This window comes from Sinocyclocheilus grahami, unplaced genomic scaffold, assembly GCF_001515645.1.
Source record: "Sinocyclocheilus grahami isolate Dianchi unplaced genomic scaffold, SAMN03320097.WGS_v1.1 scaffold14.1, whole genome shotgun sequence".
In the NCBI taxonomy this organism is placed as follows: Eukaryota; Metazoa; Chordata; class Actinopteri; order Cypriniformes; family Cyprinidae; genus Sinocyclocheilus; species Sinocyclocheilus grahami.
In genome coordinates, this window is record NW_015505193.1 from 1,093,911 (window position 1) to 1,109,239 (window position 15,329).

The 15,329-nt window shown below is 37.2% G+C and overlaps 2 protein-coding genes across 2 annotated transcripts in view; both read left to right on the forward strand.

The window, feature by feature from the left end:
- The window catches only part of LOC107600613 (MOB kinase activator-like 2), an 11,267-nt gene extending 1,672 nt beyond the window's left edge, over positions 1–9,595 (forward strand). Inside the window, exons 2-5 of the mRNA XM_016292550.1 lie at positions 1,386–1,537; positions 2,369–2,465; positions 6,845–6,846; positions 9,561–9,595. Of these exons, the coding sequence (XP_016148036.1) occupies positions 1,386–1,537; positions 2,369–2,465; positions 6,845–6,846; positions 9,561–9,595 (286 nt within the window). The remainder of the gene's footprint in view (positions 1–1,385; positions 1,538–2,368; positions 2,466–6,844; positions 6,847–9,560) is intronic.
- Positions 9,596–14,160: 4,565 nt separating this feature from the next.
- Positions 14,161–14,831, forward strand: LOC107601032 (ADM2-like). The gene has a single exon (XM_016293049.1). The coding sequence runs from the start codon at positions 14,220–14,222 to the stop codon at positions 14,649–14,651; it is 432 nt and encodes a 143-aa protein (XP_016148535.1). The 5' UTR covers positions 14,161–14,219; the 3' UTR covers positions 14,652–14,831.
- The last annotated feature ends 498 nt before the right edge of the window (positions 14,832–15,329 follow it).

Here is a 15,329-nt window from a genome sequence, read left to right on the forward strand (position 1 = left end):
TATATATATATATATATATATATATACACACACACATACATAATAAGCCATTAAAGGCATTGTAAACATAGAATTTCAGTACACTGATGATATGAGCTGGAGGTGATGCCTAAGGGATCTTGCTGAGGTTTGAAAAAAAAAAAAACACTAATCAGAGTGCTTGATTTAGATTAAATCATGTAATAACTCAACATGGTGTGATAAGATTCTCATCAGCTCAGTAAGTAATGAGCAAAAAGCTGAGCCAATTTATATATGTCCCACGTACACACTATATAGATATAGATATAGATAGTTCTTTCTACCTCTCTATATCTCTCTAGTTGTAACACTGCAAATCTACCACACTTATTTTGTGCAATGCTTTGACTAAAAAGTACATGTGATGTTTCTTTAAAATAAATATCACTTGGTTTGATAGTTTGTGTCTAATGCAATAACATTTATACACTGCAGAAGAGTGGCAAAAGTATCCAAATGCTTCTTGTGCGACCATATGGAAGATATTCCACCTCTCAGCCTGTGTTTTAATCAGTCAGGACAAGGCCACCGTCTCGAACCTCCCACCACACACAAACACACACTATCAGTTATTTCAAGGCTGAACTCAAGAGGTCTGTTTTCTCTGTGTTCACACACTCAGCGCGCTCTGTCAGGCCAGCGTCTGTGTGGTTTTTCTCATTTGCATGAATTAAAATTATTAGCGTTGTCTACAGTAGAAAGCAGCACCCTTTCCAGTGAGAATGTGCTGATTGCTCACTAATGCTGTCGGAAAACATGAACAAGTGAAAACAACCCCTTTCAGTACATACAGTAATCGACCAGCCCCGTGTGCACACATGACAACTAAACTACATCCCTGTGTGTCCTTGTGTAACGTCACTCTGTGTGTATTCACAAACTGTTTGCTATTTGCGCACCAGCTTAACTATTTAAACACCGATTAACTAGTAGACATGCTCACTGCAAAATAATTTCACATCACAAAATCAGCCATTTATATATCAGCACATTTCAAATGAGATTCCTTTTCTGCATTTCTCCTCTTCTCTAGCTTGCTTCCTAAGCTAGTTGTCAAATAAACCTGGCATTGTATATTACAAATATTGTTTGCTCCTTAACAAATTGCTTTTGTTCCTCTTTTGTAAGTCGCTTTGGATAAAAGCATCTGCTAAATGCATAAATGTTTAAAATGACTCCGTTTGACCCTTCATTCCTGGTCATACCGTGCACAATTCATTAGTGAATTTTATATAGGGATGCACCGATATGAACATTTTGGCCGATACCGATAACCGATTATTCTTTATTTATAAAAAAAGAGCTTTTATCAAAGTGCAATAAATTGCTCTGCTGTGAATTCTCATTGAATGTTCTGTTGACAGAAAGAATAACAATCTACATTTAGTCCCGTCTGCTGAGGTCAAACCTTACCTGACAGATCACTTCCTGTCCAGACGCATCACTGATCTCGACCTTCTGACCCTCTCTGCCCTGTCACACGGCCTCGACCAGCAGGAGTGGATAGCAACAAACAGTGAGTATTCAAAATCACAAAGAAAGTATAAAAAAATGAATGCCAGAAAAAATATACAGTGGGTACGGAAAGTATTCAGACCCCCTTAAAATTTTCACTCTTTATTATATTGCAGCCATTTGCTAAAATCATTTAAGTTAATTTTTTTCCTCATTAATGTACACACAGCACCCCATATTGACAGAAAAACACAGAATTGTTGACATTTTTGCAGATTTATTAAAAAAGAAAAACTGAAATATCACATGGTCCTAAGTATTCAGACCCTTTGCTCAGTATTTAGTAGAAGCACCCTTTTGATCGAATAAAAAAAAAAAACACTACTAACCCCAACCCAAATCCTACCACTACAGTTTTTTTTACAACTGTATTAGAATTAATTAAAACTAATATTTAAAAAAAAAAAGTGTTTAGTGTTTATATATAGTGTAAATTCAATACACACACACTAGTCATAGAGCACATAATGCCATTTACAGTTAAACACCCAGTGATTAAATAAGATGACACACTCAATTCAGGGCGGAAACAATACACTAGAGACATGTCAAATATTTCTTAACATATGTATCATGTTCAGTAACGCATTAAGGAATGATGGGAATGTGTTGGGCTTGGCTCACATATCTAGACATTTGAATAAAGGCTGGTCTGTAGCATAACTTATTCTGACCTGAGATCACCCAATTAGAATAAAAAAAATAGTATGTACAAATAAAAATCACAGCAATTTTAGTTTGAACTACGCATCAGATAGTTTGGCTGTGGTCTGTGGGTTTGTTAGGCTTTGTGTGTGTAATGTGTGTTAACTCATCTTACCATCTCTTCCAGCGGTGTCGTTTTTCGAGCACACTACCCTCTTCTTCAGTGCTCTGTCTGATTGTTGCTCAATTACAGCGTGTCCGGCAGCCAACAGCTCAGGAAACCTGTGAGCAGAACAAACACATTTCGTTACAGCTAGTTAAGAGACTAACTTAGTTCACAGCTTGCATATGTACACCTTACAAAATATTGCCAAAGTAACAGTTTATTATAGTTAACAAGACAATATCACAACAGTTTTACAGTGGTAGCTCTGTAGTCACTATGGTATTTTGATGGAAGCTACACTGTAAAACCAAGACAGGATTTAACAAACTACAATAAAAAAAATGTATGAAACACTGACGGTGAAATGTGAAACCTGTGAACACACACACACACACACACACACACACATATATATATATATATATATATATATATATATATATATATATATTTATTAGTAAAATAGTAAATAAATGTAATTTTTTTCCTATTATAATAATATAATACGATTATATAATATTATATTGTAATTATTATATATTTTAATATTCAGTTAAAGTGGAGGAAATTTGCAGTACTGTTGTGGTTGTTATCACTGGTTTATTTTGCATGCAGATATCAACACCCAATGAAATTATTTACAAAAGAATCCTAAACAATCATTTCATAAGAAGTAGCTTTGTTGTCACAAACTACAGCAGAGACAGCAAAAACACCAGGAACTGTATAATTGATTCATGCTGAAGCACTATTACAGAGCATTATAATAATTCTACATGTGAATCACATACAGTCAGTTCATTATATACTACTGTAAAAATCTAAAATATTTTATAGTGCATGGTTACAATTGCAATTTTTTTGTAAGCGATACTAATGAATTGTTTGGTTGTGGACGTGCTGTGAGAAAGGAGAATTAAAAAGCCTTTGCTACTGCGTATAACATTACTGAGGTACTTTATCACGGCAAATGGTTCTGAAGCATTCACAAACGTCATTTCACGCAAATCATTTTTCTGACTTGAACATAATAAGCCTACTACGATTAGCCTAATTCACAAAAAACACCTAGAATGATACTGTGATAGAATCATATGTAGCCATAATATACTGCTGATGGTCTTATATTGGTTTAGTGCTGGTTCGTGTGCCTGTGTGTTGAAAGAGAGAGGAATATGAGGATAAAGAGAGAGATGTTTCTCCTCAATCCTGAGCATTCATAAATGAACAGCCCTGAGGATATTAGAAATGTACACATGAATACACACCGCGGAGAGCTGGTCTGACTGGTTCCCAAGAGGAATTAGATCCGTTTATACACACTCTTACACACATTGTCATGCATCAGTGCATTTAATACTTTGTCTTTTTATCCTGCGCAAAGTATTTAAGGATTTTTTTTTTTTTACTCCCATCCCATTTTTGGGATGACAGACTGTTACATTTCTCAAACACACAAGATAGTGTATTAGTATACTATTATACATTGTAGACATAGTATATACTGTATACTGCTTTTTAAAAAAAGTATGTCATTATAATGTATAGTGCTTTTTTTTCTTCTTCAATTGTATGTCATTTCCCAGATAGCACACGTACATCGGCAAGATGTCTGTTAAAGATCGCTTCATCTGGAAAGCATCTGCTGTGTACAAACCTCTGATAGACGTCTTTCAATTGTCAGTTTTACATACATTCTAAATCATAAACATCTTATAAACGTCTATTTTACATCTAATAGGAAACGTCCTATAGACGTATTGCAGCTGAGCAAACACACAGATGAGAAAAACATCTTGCAGACGTCAAATAGACGTCTCCGTGATGTACGTGTGCTATCAGGGTTAGTAGCATATGCAAAATGTTTCAAACTGGAGCATGCTAAACTCTTGTCACATGACCTAACCACATTACTTGTTTTTAATTCCAGTGAGTATCTCTGTTATTTGCATTTTCAGTCCATGTTTGTGTAAAAATTTGTTCACTTTTAGAAGTTCAGTCAAATGAGTCTGAACAAGTGAAGCATATTACATTGTGGGATACAGCCCAGTGAAGTGTGCTCTGCTGTATGCTGCACATTTAGAGAATAGTAGAATATCATCCATTCATGCATAGAGAAAATTCACACTGTTATACATAGTATACTATATGCTACAGAAGCAGTATACTAGTATTTCAAACACTCCTGGAACATGCTGTACTTTTCACAGGTTTGGTTTGATATAGCATACTACTCTTACTAAATAGTATGATAGTATGCAATTCCAAATTCAGCCTGTGTGTCAAAGCACCGAGGGAACATAACTGTGTTGCTCCAGCAGGGGGCAGCAAAGGGAAAATGTCATTGAAAAAGACTTTCACCATCCACCACATGAGCACCAACACACTCCTATTGCCCTCAAATCTGAGAGTTATGGAGATTTAAAACACACTTGCACACATATTTAATCAAAAGACTGGACTCCAAAGGGCTGTTAGCACTACATTGTGAAACCTTGTGAAGCAGTGTTTGGCTAAGAAGTTGAAATAAAGACCTTGACCACTGAAACATCTCATAAGTGCACAGATTGGTTGATTCATCTTTCAGGGTACCTGCTGATGGGCTGAGAGGGAGGGTAGTACAGAAAAGTACAGTAGCGGTGCTCAATAGACTCAAAAGCTGTCATTTCAGCCTCTCAGTGAGTCTGAAAAAGAGCTTTAGATAGCAAACAGAGAGAGTCTATATTGTGTTCAGGTTTAAAATTATGTTGGATCAGAGGTAATTTTCACAAACAGGGAACAAAATAGGGCCCTAAAACACTTAAAAATGGTAATCTACTTCAGGAAGGCAAATTAAATATTGTTTGAGTATGCAGTGTTTGCAACCTGTAACCAAAATATTTTAAAACCTTGTGATTTTATTTTCTAACAATATAACATATATAAAAAATGATATGCACAAATGATAAATTCAGTCTAAATTGGAATAAATAAGTATAGCTAGTTTGGAAGCAAATGCTACTTTGTTATTATTGATAAACTTCTGTTTTCTGAAAAAAACTTTGGTAACAGGGTTGAATGGTTGAGCTTGATGAATGCAGTCAGTCAACAATGCAATATCTGTAAAATAAATAAATAAAATAATCTGAAAATGGATGGAGATTATTTGCTTTTTTATTATTATTATTAAATATTTATTAATTATGTAAATTCTTGTAAAATTCATGGGTGTCACAATTTTTATTCTAGACATTAATCTAACATATCAATTAGTGTTTTAAAATAGATAAGATTTGTGCAACTGATTTAGACAGATTTTATATGGATTATAATAATACTTTGCTGAGTTTCGTATTATAATAATGTATAAGTGAAGAGAGACACTTGGACAGACACACAAATACACAGGTGCATCTCAATAAATTAGAATGTCGTGGAAAAATTCATTTATTTCAGTAATTCAACTCAACACACACAAGCAGGCAGCTCTGTCTGAGAGAACTGAGGCATGAATGCAAGCGTATCCTGTTGCTGTCTGACCCATGATGCAAAACAAATACACACACACACACACACACACACACACACACAGAGCTCAGGAGGTGTCTGCAGAAACCAATCCATTTCAAGGGCTAATGCTAATTATTTATATTGCATGAAAACGAGAGAGTTACATATCTGTTTGTCCTGAAAATTATTAACAATCACAAGTCACAAACTAACATGCACTAACAACACAACAATATTCCAATATCTGGACATTTTTGCTAAATAACTGCTGCTTTGACCCATAGAAGAAAAATCTATGGTTCTGAACTAATAGGAGGCTCAGAACATTTTCACAAAATGCATCTATTTAGTAAATTACACTTACGAGACACCCAAGTTTATGACATCATTTATGAGACTGAGATACAATAAACATCCTAAGCTTTTAAACAAAGACAATCAGAAGCCTCTGAACACACTGACATAAAAAAACTTGACCTTTATGCTGCTAAGCTATAAAAACACAATATCTCGCAGTTCTGACTTCATATCTCACAGTTCTGACTTCATATCTCGCAGTTCTGACTTCATATCTCGCAGTTCTGACTTTATATCTCGCAATTCTGACTTTATAACTCACAATTCTGTGAAAAAAAGTCAGAATTGTGAGATAAAAAGTCGCAATTACCTTTTTTTATTTTTTATTCAGTGGCGGAAACGGGCTTCCATAATATTCTCAGTATCACAAAGGTTTGGAAATGTTTATGTAGAGCTTGTGCGCGTTACTCATATGCAAATAAATCTAGTAGCAAAATCTCTTAATTGTTAACATTAGTCGATGCATTACCTAAAATGAACTTACCATGAGCAATATATTTACATAATTGATTAATCTTTGTTAATGTTAGTTAAGAAACTACAATTGTTCATGATAGTCCATAGTGCATTAACTAATTTAACAGATACAGCTTTTACGAATGCATTTTTTTTTAATCAAATGTTGAAATTGACATTTAGGATTAATAAAAGTTGTAGACATATGGTTCATTGTTAGTTCAGGTTAACTAATGAAAACAAATGAAGCCTTACTGTAAAGTGTGTTACCATTACTCTTATATAAACAGATGCAATGCAGACCAGACATTACATAGATTACTAAACTAAAGTTTAAGTATGTATGTTCATGGCAAGCCACTTTAACATTCATCATCTATTGTTAGTATCGATCAAATTTGTTAGCAATACTTATTTTAAATTGCTTCAGAGTAATAGTAATGACTTTTAAGTTTTTGTCAATTTCAAATTTCAACTAGTTTTTTTTTTTTTTAAATAGCAATTGTAACTATAATATGCAGTGTTACTAGGTAGCATGAACTGAGGTAAATTGGGACACTTGTTTCTAATGAGATGACTGGTAAAATTGCCCAATTATCCTGAATTAACCCTACAAATTGTGACAAATACTATTTTCTCATAAATAAATATCAGTAAAACTATTGATATAGTAACTAGTTGCAAAGGAAGGTAAACAATAGTATGTAAAGAATATGTGAACAATTGAATACTAGTGTATTCAACTGGAATAAGTATTAGTATCCAAAGAATTGGTAGTAGTGAAACTGATACTAGACACTATTGGTTTATTTTACTAGTATAATTGAAGATAAATAATGCTAATAAATAAAAATACATAAAGGTAGTTTTACAGAATATATGTTAAAATGGCTGGCCACACAGGTGTGTGTGTGTGACCTGTAGTTCCATGAAATAGTATGCGTCACTTGACTGTCTGCATTTGGCACAGGGAGCGCAAGAGAGACGTGCCACCTGTAACGTAGTTTCTCGGATTTCCCCTTCGTAACCGCTTAGTCATGATATGGATTAGGCTATTTCGAACTCTGACTTGCAGGATGCAACATGGAATCATGCCTTCAACACACTCCACACACCTCCAAAATGTTGAATTAAACTGCATTAATCTTAAATTGCATTAAATATAAACTATTCAACAAATTTTCTAGTCAACTAGTCAATTTCAAATTTCAACTAGTTTTTTTTTTTTTAAATAGCAATTGTAACTATAATATGCAGTGTTACTAGGTAGCATGAACTGAGGTAAATTGGGACACTTGTTTCTAATGAGATGACTGGTAAAATTGCCCAATTATCCTGAATTAACCCTACAAATTGTGACAAATACTATTTTCTCATAAATAAATATCAGTAAAACTATTGATATAGTAACTAGTTGCAAAGGAAGGTAAACAATAGTATGTAAAGAATAAGTGAACAATTGAATACTAGTGTATTCAACTGGAATAAGTATTAGTATCCAAAGAATTGGTAGTAGTGAAACTGATACTAGACACTATTGGTTTATTTTACTAGTATAATTGAAGATAAATAATGCTAATAAATAAAAATACATAAAGGTAGTTTTACAGAATATATGTTAAAATGGCTGGCCACACAGGTGTGTGTGTGTGACCTGTAGTTCCATGAAATAGTATGCGTCACTTGACTGTCTGCATTTGGCACAGGGAGCGCAAGAGAGACGTGCCACCTGTAACGTAGTTTCTCGGATTTCCCCTTCGTAACCGCTTAGTCATGATATGGATTAGGCTATTTCGAACTCTGACTTGCAGGATGCAACATGGAATCATGCCTTCAACACACTCCACACACCTCCAAAATGTTGAATTAAACTGCATTAATCTTAAATTGCATTAAATATAAACTATTCAATTAAGTGGCATTCATTTTATACATAATTGTATTTACAAAATGCAGGTTTTAAACGGTAAAACAGTAGATATAATAATAGAAGTATTTGGACACTATTGGTTTTTCGTTTGAGGAATTGACTTCATATATCCACTAAAGCACTACAACAGTCACTTAAAAGTAGTTGCTAAAATGTTTAGATTCTGAAAAAGCACTACTATATTTGTTAACAGAGGTGTGACGTCATTTTATCGTCACTTAGTGTGTCAATACCTTCTGAGGGTCACTTCACCTGTTGGTTTGAGTCTTGTAATGATGCCCCTTCAGATTGAATGTCACCTCAGTGGCTCCCCCTCCTGGTGGGTTAAGACAGTTTCTTCCACTGAACAATGAGTCTGAGGCCTTCAAAAGTGAACAAAGCTTACAGGATAAATCTGAACACGCAGTGTGTGCCTAATGTGAGAAAAGGTCAAACAGACGGTGTGAGGTCACAAACACAAACAGCAAGTGATTTAGGACTTTAATGTTCAACTGGAAATTAAATCCTCTTTTGCGTACACACTTGTGCAAGGGCACAATGAATTTATGTAAGGTGGATTTAAGCAGGTCCCCCCCCCCCAAATTAGCCCCTCCAGCACTGTTTTTAAAAATGTTCCTCAGTGAGTGGATTGCAACATCATTCTTAACAGTTTGTGACTAAGATGGATATTTGTGCATGCTAACATCTCTCTCTCAGGCCCCATGCAGGGCACTAATGTGGGAATGCTTCTCAACAGTCTCTCTCTCTCAACCTGAAACTTCCAGACTTCCTCATTCTAGTCTTCAGAATAAAACATCACAATACGTCTCCTCTTCTTACTCTACAATCCAAAAGACTCTTCACCCTGTATGCTGTCTTCCATATTCACAGAGAGTGAGTGAGTGTGAGTGTGAGTGTGAGTGTGAGTGTGAGTGTGTGTGTGTGTGTGTGTGTGTGTGTGTGTGTGTGTGTGTGTGTGTAATCTAGCATCTGAGACTGAAGTGTATGAATGGAGCAGTGAAACAGTAGGACTTTAGCTTGGGGCAGAGGCTTAGAAGGGCTTATGCTGGGACGGGGTGATTGAGTAACTGTGCTTGGCTGCTGCTCTCCGGCCTGATTTCAATTCAGTATACAGTTATGATGTACAGGGGCTTTTCTTATCTAATCATACGTGCAACTGCAACAAAGGGTGTCAAACTAATTAAGATAAGAAGCCGGATTTCATCACAATAGTGTAAGTGAAACCAATTACAAAGTGCATGTAAAAGAAAGAAGTTGAAACGATCAAAGGAAAGAGTTCACTGATAAAAGAACTCCTGAATTTGAATAAAATTTGAACTGTGCCATCAAAAAGGATGCTGAATTGGATTTTAAATTTAAGAAAGTAGAATTGAAAAGAACTGAAATAAAAAAAAAAGTTAAAATTTTTAACTAGAAAGAAAAGTTTGTCAATATAGACTTTGAATGCTGGCTTGACAAAGACTTGTTTGAAAGTTTAGAAAAAGAAGTCTAAGTTTGTGGGTTTATAGACGGAACAATGAACAGAATGATAGAATATCAAAACAATCAATAGAACAACAGACAGAACAGCTGACAGCTCAGTAGATAGATAGAACGACAAAACGATTCAGGCGGACAGACTAAAACAGTGTAAAAGCTCTTAATGACGTAAGTGTGTTGTTCAGGAAAGGTTTGACAGCATTTAGGCTGATGGTGACCTTCACAAGAGAGAAAGCAGTGTGTGTTTTGTTGGTAAGCAGTGTGTGTAGCGCATGTTAAATGAGGAATGTGTTTTGGAAACTCCAATGATTCCAGGCTTGTTCAGTCTTTTCTGCTCTGGAGCAGAAGGGGAGTCGAGTCGAGTCGAGTCAAGTCAGCTTTTCGGGGGGAAGTCGTGGCCTAATGGTTAGAGCGTCGGACTCATAACCCAAAGGCTGTGGGTTCGAGTCTCGTACCGGCAGGGATTGTAGGTGGGGGGAATGAATGTACAGCACTCTCTCCCACCTTCAATACCACGACTGAGGAGCCCTTGAGCAAGGCACCGAACCCCCAACTGCTCCCCGGGCGCCGCAGCATAAATGGCTGCCCACTGCTCCGGGTGTGTGTTCACGGTTTGTGTGTGTTCACTGCTGTGTGTGTGCACTTTGGATGGGTAAATGCAGAGCACTAATTCCGAGTATGGGTCACCATACTTAGCCACATGTAACTTCACTTTATTGTCAATTCTTCCAGATGTACAGCACATACACACAGAGAATTGAAATTGCGTTACTCTCAGACCCTTGGGTGCACACAGATTACATAAATACAGATTAAATACAAAATACAACTATACAAATATACAAATAAAGTCAAATGTAAAAATATATATATAAAGCACATGGCAGATAGAGTGCAAACCAGTAAAGTAAACAACAGTGCAGATATAGTGATTGTAGTGCAAAAAATGATTTGTAGTGCAAAAGAGCTTATTCAGACTGATTAAAGTGACAGTGAGTGTGTGTGTATTTGGGAGGGGGGAGTGGGAGAGTCCATCAGAAGGTCAGAGTTCAGTGGTGCGTGGGGCAAAAGAGGGGAGGGGGGGCAAGGTCGGGAGGGAGTTCAGCTTCCTGACAGCCTGATGGATGAAGCTGTCCATCAGTCTGCTGGTCCTGGCCTGGAGACTCCGCAGTCTCCTCCCTGATGGCAGCAGACTGAAGAAGCTGTGTGTCGGGTGGGTGGGATCACCTGCAATGCAGAGGGCTTTGCGGGTGAGACGGGTGTTGTAGATGTCCTGAAGGGAGGGGAGAGAGGCACCAACGATCTTCTCAGCTGCTCTCACTATGCGTTGAAGTGTCTTGCGGCAGGACACGTTGCAGGCGCCATACCACACAGTGATGCAGCTGGTCAGGATGCTCTCGATGGTGCCTCTGTAGAAGGTGCACATGATGGGGGCCGGGGCTCTGGCTCTTCTCAGTTTGCGGAGGAAGTAGAGACGCTGCTGTGCTTTCTTGGCCAGTGCTGCGGTGTTGTCAGTCCAGGAGAGATCCTCTGTGATGTGCACACCCAGGAACTTGGTGCTGCTCACCCTCTCCACAGTTACACCATTGACGGACAGAGGAGCATGCTGAGTGTGCACTCTCCTGAAGTCAACAACAATCTCCTTCGTCTTCTCCACATTCAGAGAGAGATTGTTGTCACTGCACCACCCGGCCAGGCGGCTCACCTTTGTGTGACGGTGTGCAGTCGTGGGTCAGCAGAGTGAAGAGGAGGGGGCTCAGCACACATCCTTGCGGGGCCCCAGTGTTCAGTGTGATGGTGCTGGATGTGTTGCTGCCGACCCGAACTGCCTGAGGTCTTCCAGTCAGGAAGTCCAACAGCCAGTTGCACAGCTAAGTGTTGAGCCCACACATTCAGTCAAGCACACACACACACACTCAGACCTGTACTGACCCTGAGCCCCGGCGGTCCCACATCTCCGGTTCTGCTAACAGACTCACCACATAATGCCAGCTATTCAGCTGCTGCCTACAGTACTGCTCGTGCAGCTGAAGTGAGTTTAAATCTGGCACGCAGTACATTTTCAACATCAATCAAATTTCAGTAATGCATATTAAAACCCAAGTTTAGCTAGTTAGCATGTTCCTGGCAGTCCCTACTGGTAGATACTATACCTACACTATCTGGTAGCTAAAAACATTTCTTTGTTAGTATCGATGATAAAAACAGTTGTGCTGCTTAATATTTTGCAACAGGTTTGCTCTCACAGATGTCAAACCGAGTGCTAAACAAAGGTTTGCATGAGATTGACATTATAAACATGTAAATGCTCCTTATGCCTGGAAACCACTGTTAGAGTCAAGTCACCAATATTTAGAAGATTTATTGCCAAGTATGTTTGCACATACAAGGAGTTTGTTCTGGTGACAGAAGCTTCCAGTACACAGAGACAACAACAACACACAGATAATAAAAAATAAAGATATGTGAATAAAATACACACACACACACACACACACACACACACACATATAAACAAAAATAGTATGTACAGATGTGATATAGATATAATAGAATAAGATGTAGGGATAGACTAAAATGGGTGGTATCAAATAAATATAAATGGTTTATAGCGCTTTATACAATACAGATTGTGTTCAAAGCAGCTTTACAGTGTCAAACAGGAAAATAGTGTGTCAATAATGCAAGAGGACAATAACAAACAGTCCATTTTTCAGTTAAGTCAGTTCATTGATGATTCAGTGATGTCATCATCCAGTTCAGCTCTCTTCCAATAGTGTCTGTGCAATCAAGTTGACAATATTGCCTGAAATTAAGCGTCCTCAACCCCAGCGTCTCGGTTCCAGTTGACTTAACTAATGCAACCTAACAATCCTTTAACGGATTTGAGTTATAGAAGTGTGTTTTGTGTAAACCAGGTTAAAGAGATGGGTCTTTAATCTAGATTGAAACTGAAAGAGTATGTCTGCCTCCTGAACAACGCTAGGTAGATTGTTCCAGAGTTTGGGTACTAAACAGAAAAAGGAAAAGATACAGTGATTGTGTGCGTGTTTTGCTACTACCAGTCCAGACTAATCCTGTTCAGAAACATTCTGATTCAGATTAGATTTAAAGTACTACCCTATATCCCACACTAATGCACAACATAAACACATACACTGAAAACTACACACGGACACATACATACAGATACTCTGATATCATGCTTAGAATTCACAAATATATCTGCATAAAAAATTATAGTGTGATGTGATATCTGAAACATTATAATTTATAAAAACATGCAAAATAATTTAAATCATATACTGTATATATATATATATATATATATATATTTTTTTTTTTTTCAAATGCTGTACATACAGTTTACCATTCAGGAAAACTGCAATACAAACTTTTCCTAAAAAGAAAATCTCAAATAATCTCCCTCACCTGCAGGTTTGGCAGGGATGTAAAAAATGTAATTGCTGAACAATGGCAGATGTTTGGAATTTAATTGGAAAATAATATTATATAGGCAATTAATATGCCGCTACACTTGTGAAAAATGATGCAAGATTTACTTTGAAAAAATATTCACTCAGAAATGTCAAATAATCACAAATAATTACAAAGAAACAAGAAAAACTATCAAATTAAATGTGGAATTTTGAAACAGAAAGACTGAAATAGTATTTTCTTGAAAACATACTCAATCTTCTACTCAATTTATAAATTCGGAAAATCAATTTTTACAGTGTAGTGACACAGCAATTACAAACTTCACCTTAAATAACTCTTTTGCATATAAAATAACTAAATTAATAGCAAATATAGTGCCAAACAGCCACATAATCCCTCTAACATAATGTAGAGACCTCAGTCTAACAATTTTATATCCCCTCTCTTTTATTTTTCCTTACCGATATTCTAACAAAAAACAAATGCTGAATGCCTCCTGAGGAGCCAGACTGAATCACGTGAAGGAGTGTGTCCTAGAGTGAGGGAATATTAGTGCATGCCACAAATAACTTGGACTATAGCCAGAAAAACGCTTGATTAATAACAGGCTTCAAATACTCCACCTAAAATGGTCTTAATGCTGCCAAGCCTCTACTTTAATACTTAATCTACGTCAGCTTCTGTGAATGTCTGAATGATGTATTTAAATACATCTGGTCAATGCATGCATGTGCTCCACTGGTGGTCAACCAAATTATTTCTCTTTCTCTCACCAGATCGAGTTTTCCCAGCAAACCCGGGAAGCTTTCAGAAACACAGGGTGGTATCGCCATGGAAACCATCACCATTCCTTCAATAGCTTCGAGTATCGGGGCAAGAGAGCGCCGTGCGGTCTGGAGGGCCCTCCTACATAAAGGACCCCCGTTGAAACAGACCAACACACCGGCCAATCAAAACAGGGAACATTTCCAGGAATATCGGCACGTCCTCAGAGGGTCACGCAGTTACCCACAGGGTCAGCTGAAGCGTGTGGGATGTGTCCTCGGCACATGCCAGGTACAAAACCTCAGCCACCGTCTCTACCAGCTGAACAGACAAAACGGACGGCAAGATGCACCAATCAATCCCAGAAGTCCACATAGTTATGGATAAGACTAGGACTGACCACACAGCAAAAACCTATCCAAAAATGTGACAACAGAAGACCACCGACACCAGCGGGCAACCAACTCAACAACTGGCGTAATCAATTTACAGGTGTCCTGTCATGAGAAATCAAATTCTCTTGATCGTTTGAAATAAAAGAGTTCAATGTGCTTACTGTAACTTTAAGAACTCTAAACTTCTTCCCCTAAACAAGCGTCTATAGAAACGGAACCACAAAAACAACTCGTTATGAACTTCTGCAACTCTGACGTCATCTAACATTAACATACACTATGATCGCCAAGATTAACATGCAAGCTTCTATTTCAATGTTCAGAAACTTGGCCTGGCCTTCATATGGAGTAGTAAGGAGGATGTTAGATAGATACTATATTACTCTTAAACACCAGAAGAAGTAACGATAAGTGTAAATGAGGGAATGTTTGAGAAACCTTGTGCTGTTCCTGACTGTGTGTAGCACCTACAGCTCTGCAGATACGTCTAGAGTTTCTTTTTCTGATCTAAACAGTCTGAGTTTTCATCTCAGCATGGATTGTTTAATGAATCTATTTAATGTCTTAAAGTAATGCAGCTTTGGAACCAATAGAAAACACTACTAAAAAAACAACTTAGTGGATCTCAGGGAAGATAATAAAATTGTAAACATTATATGTCCCCATTTAA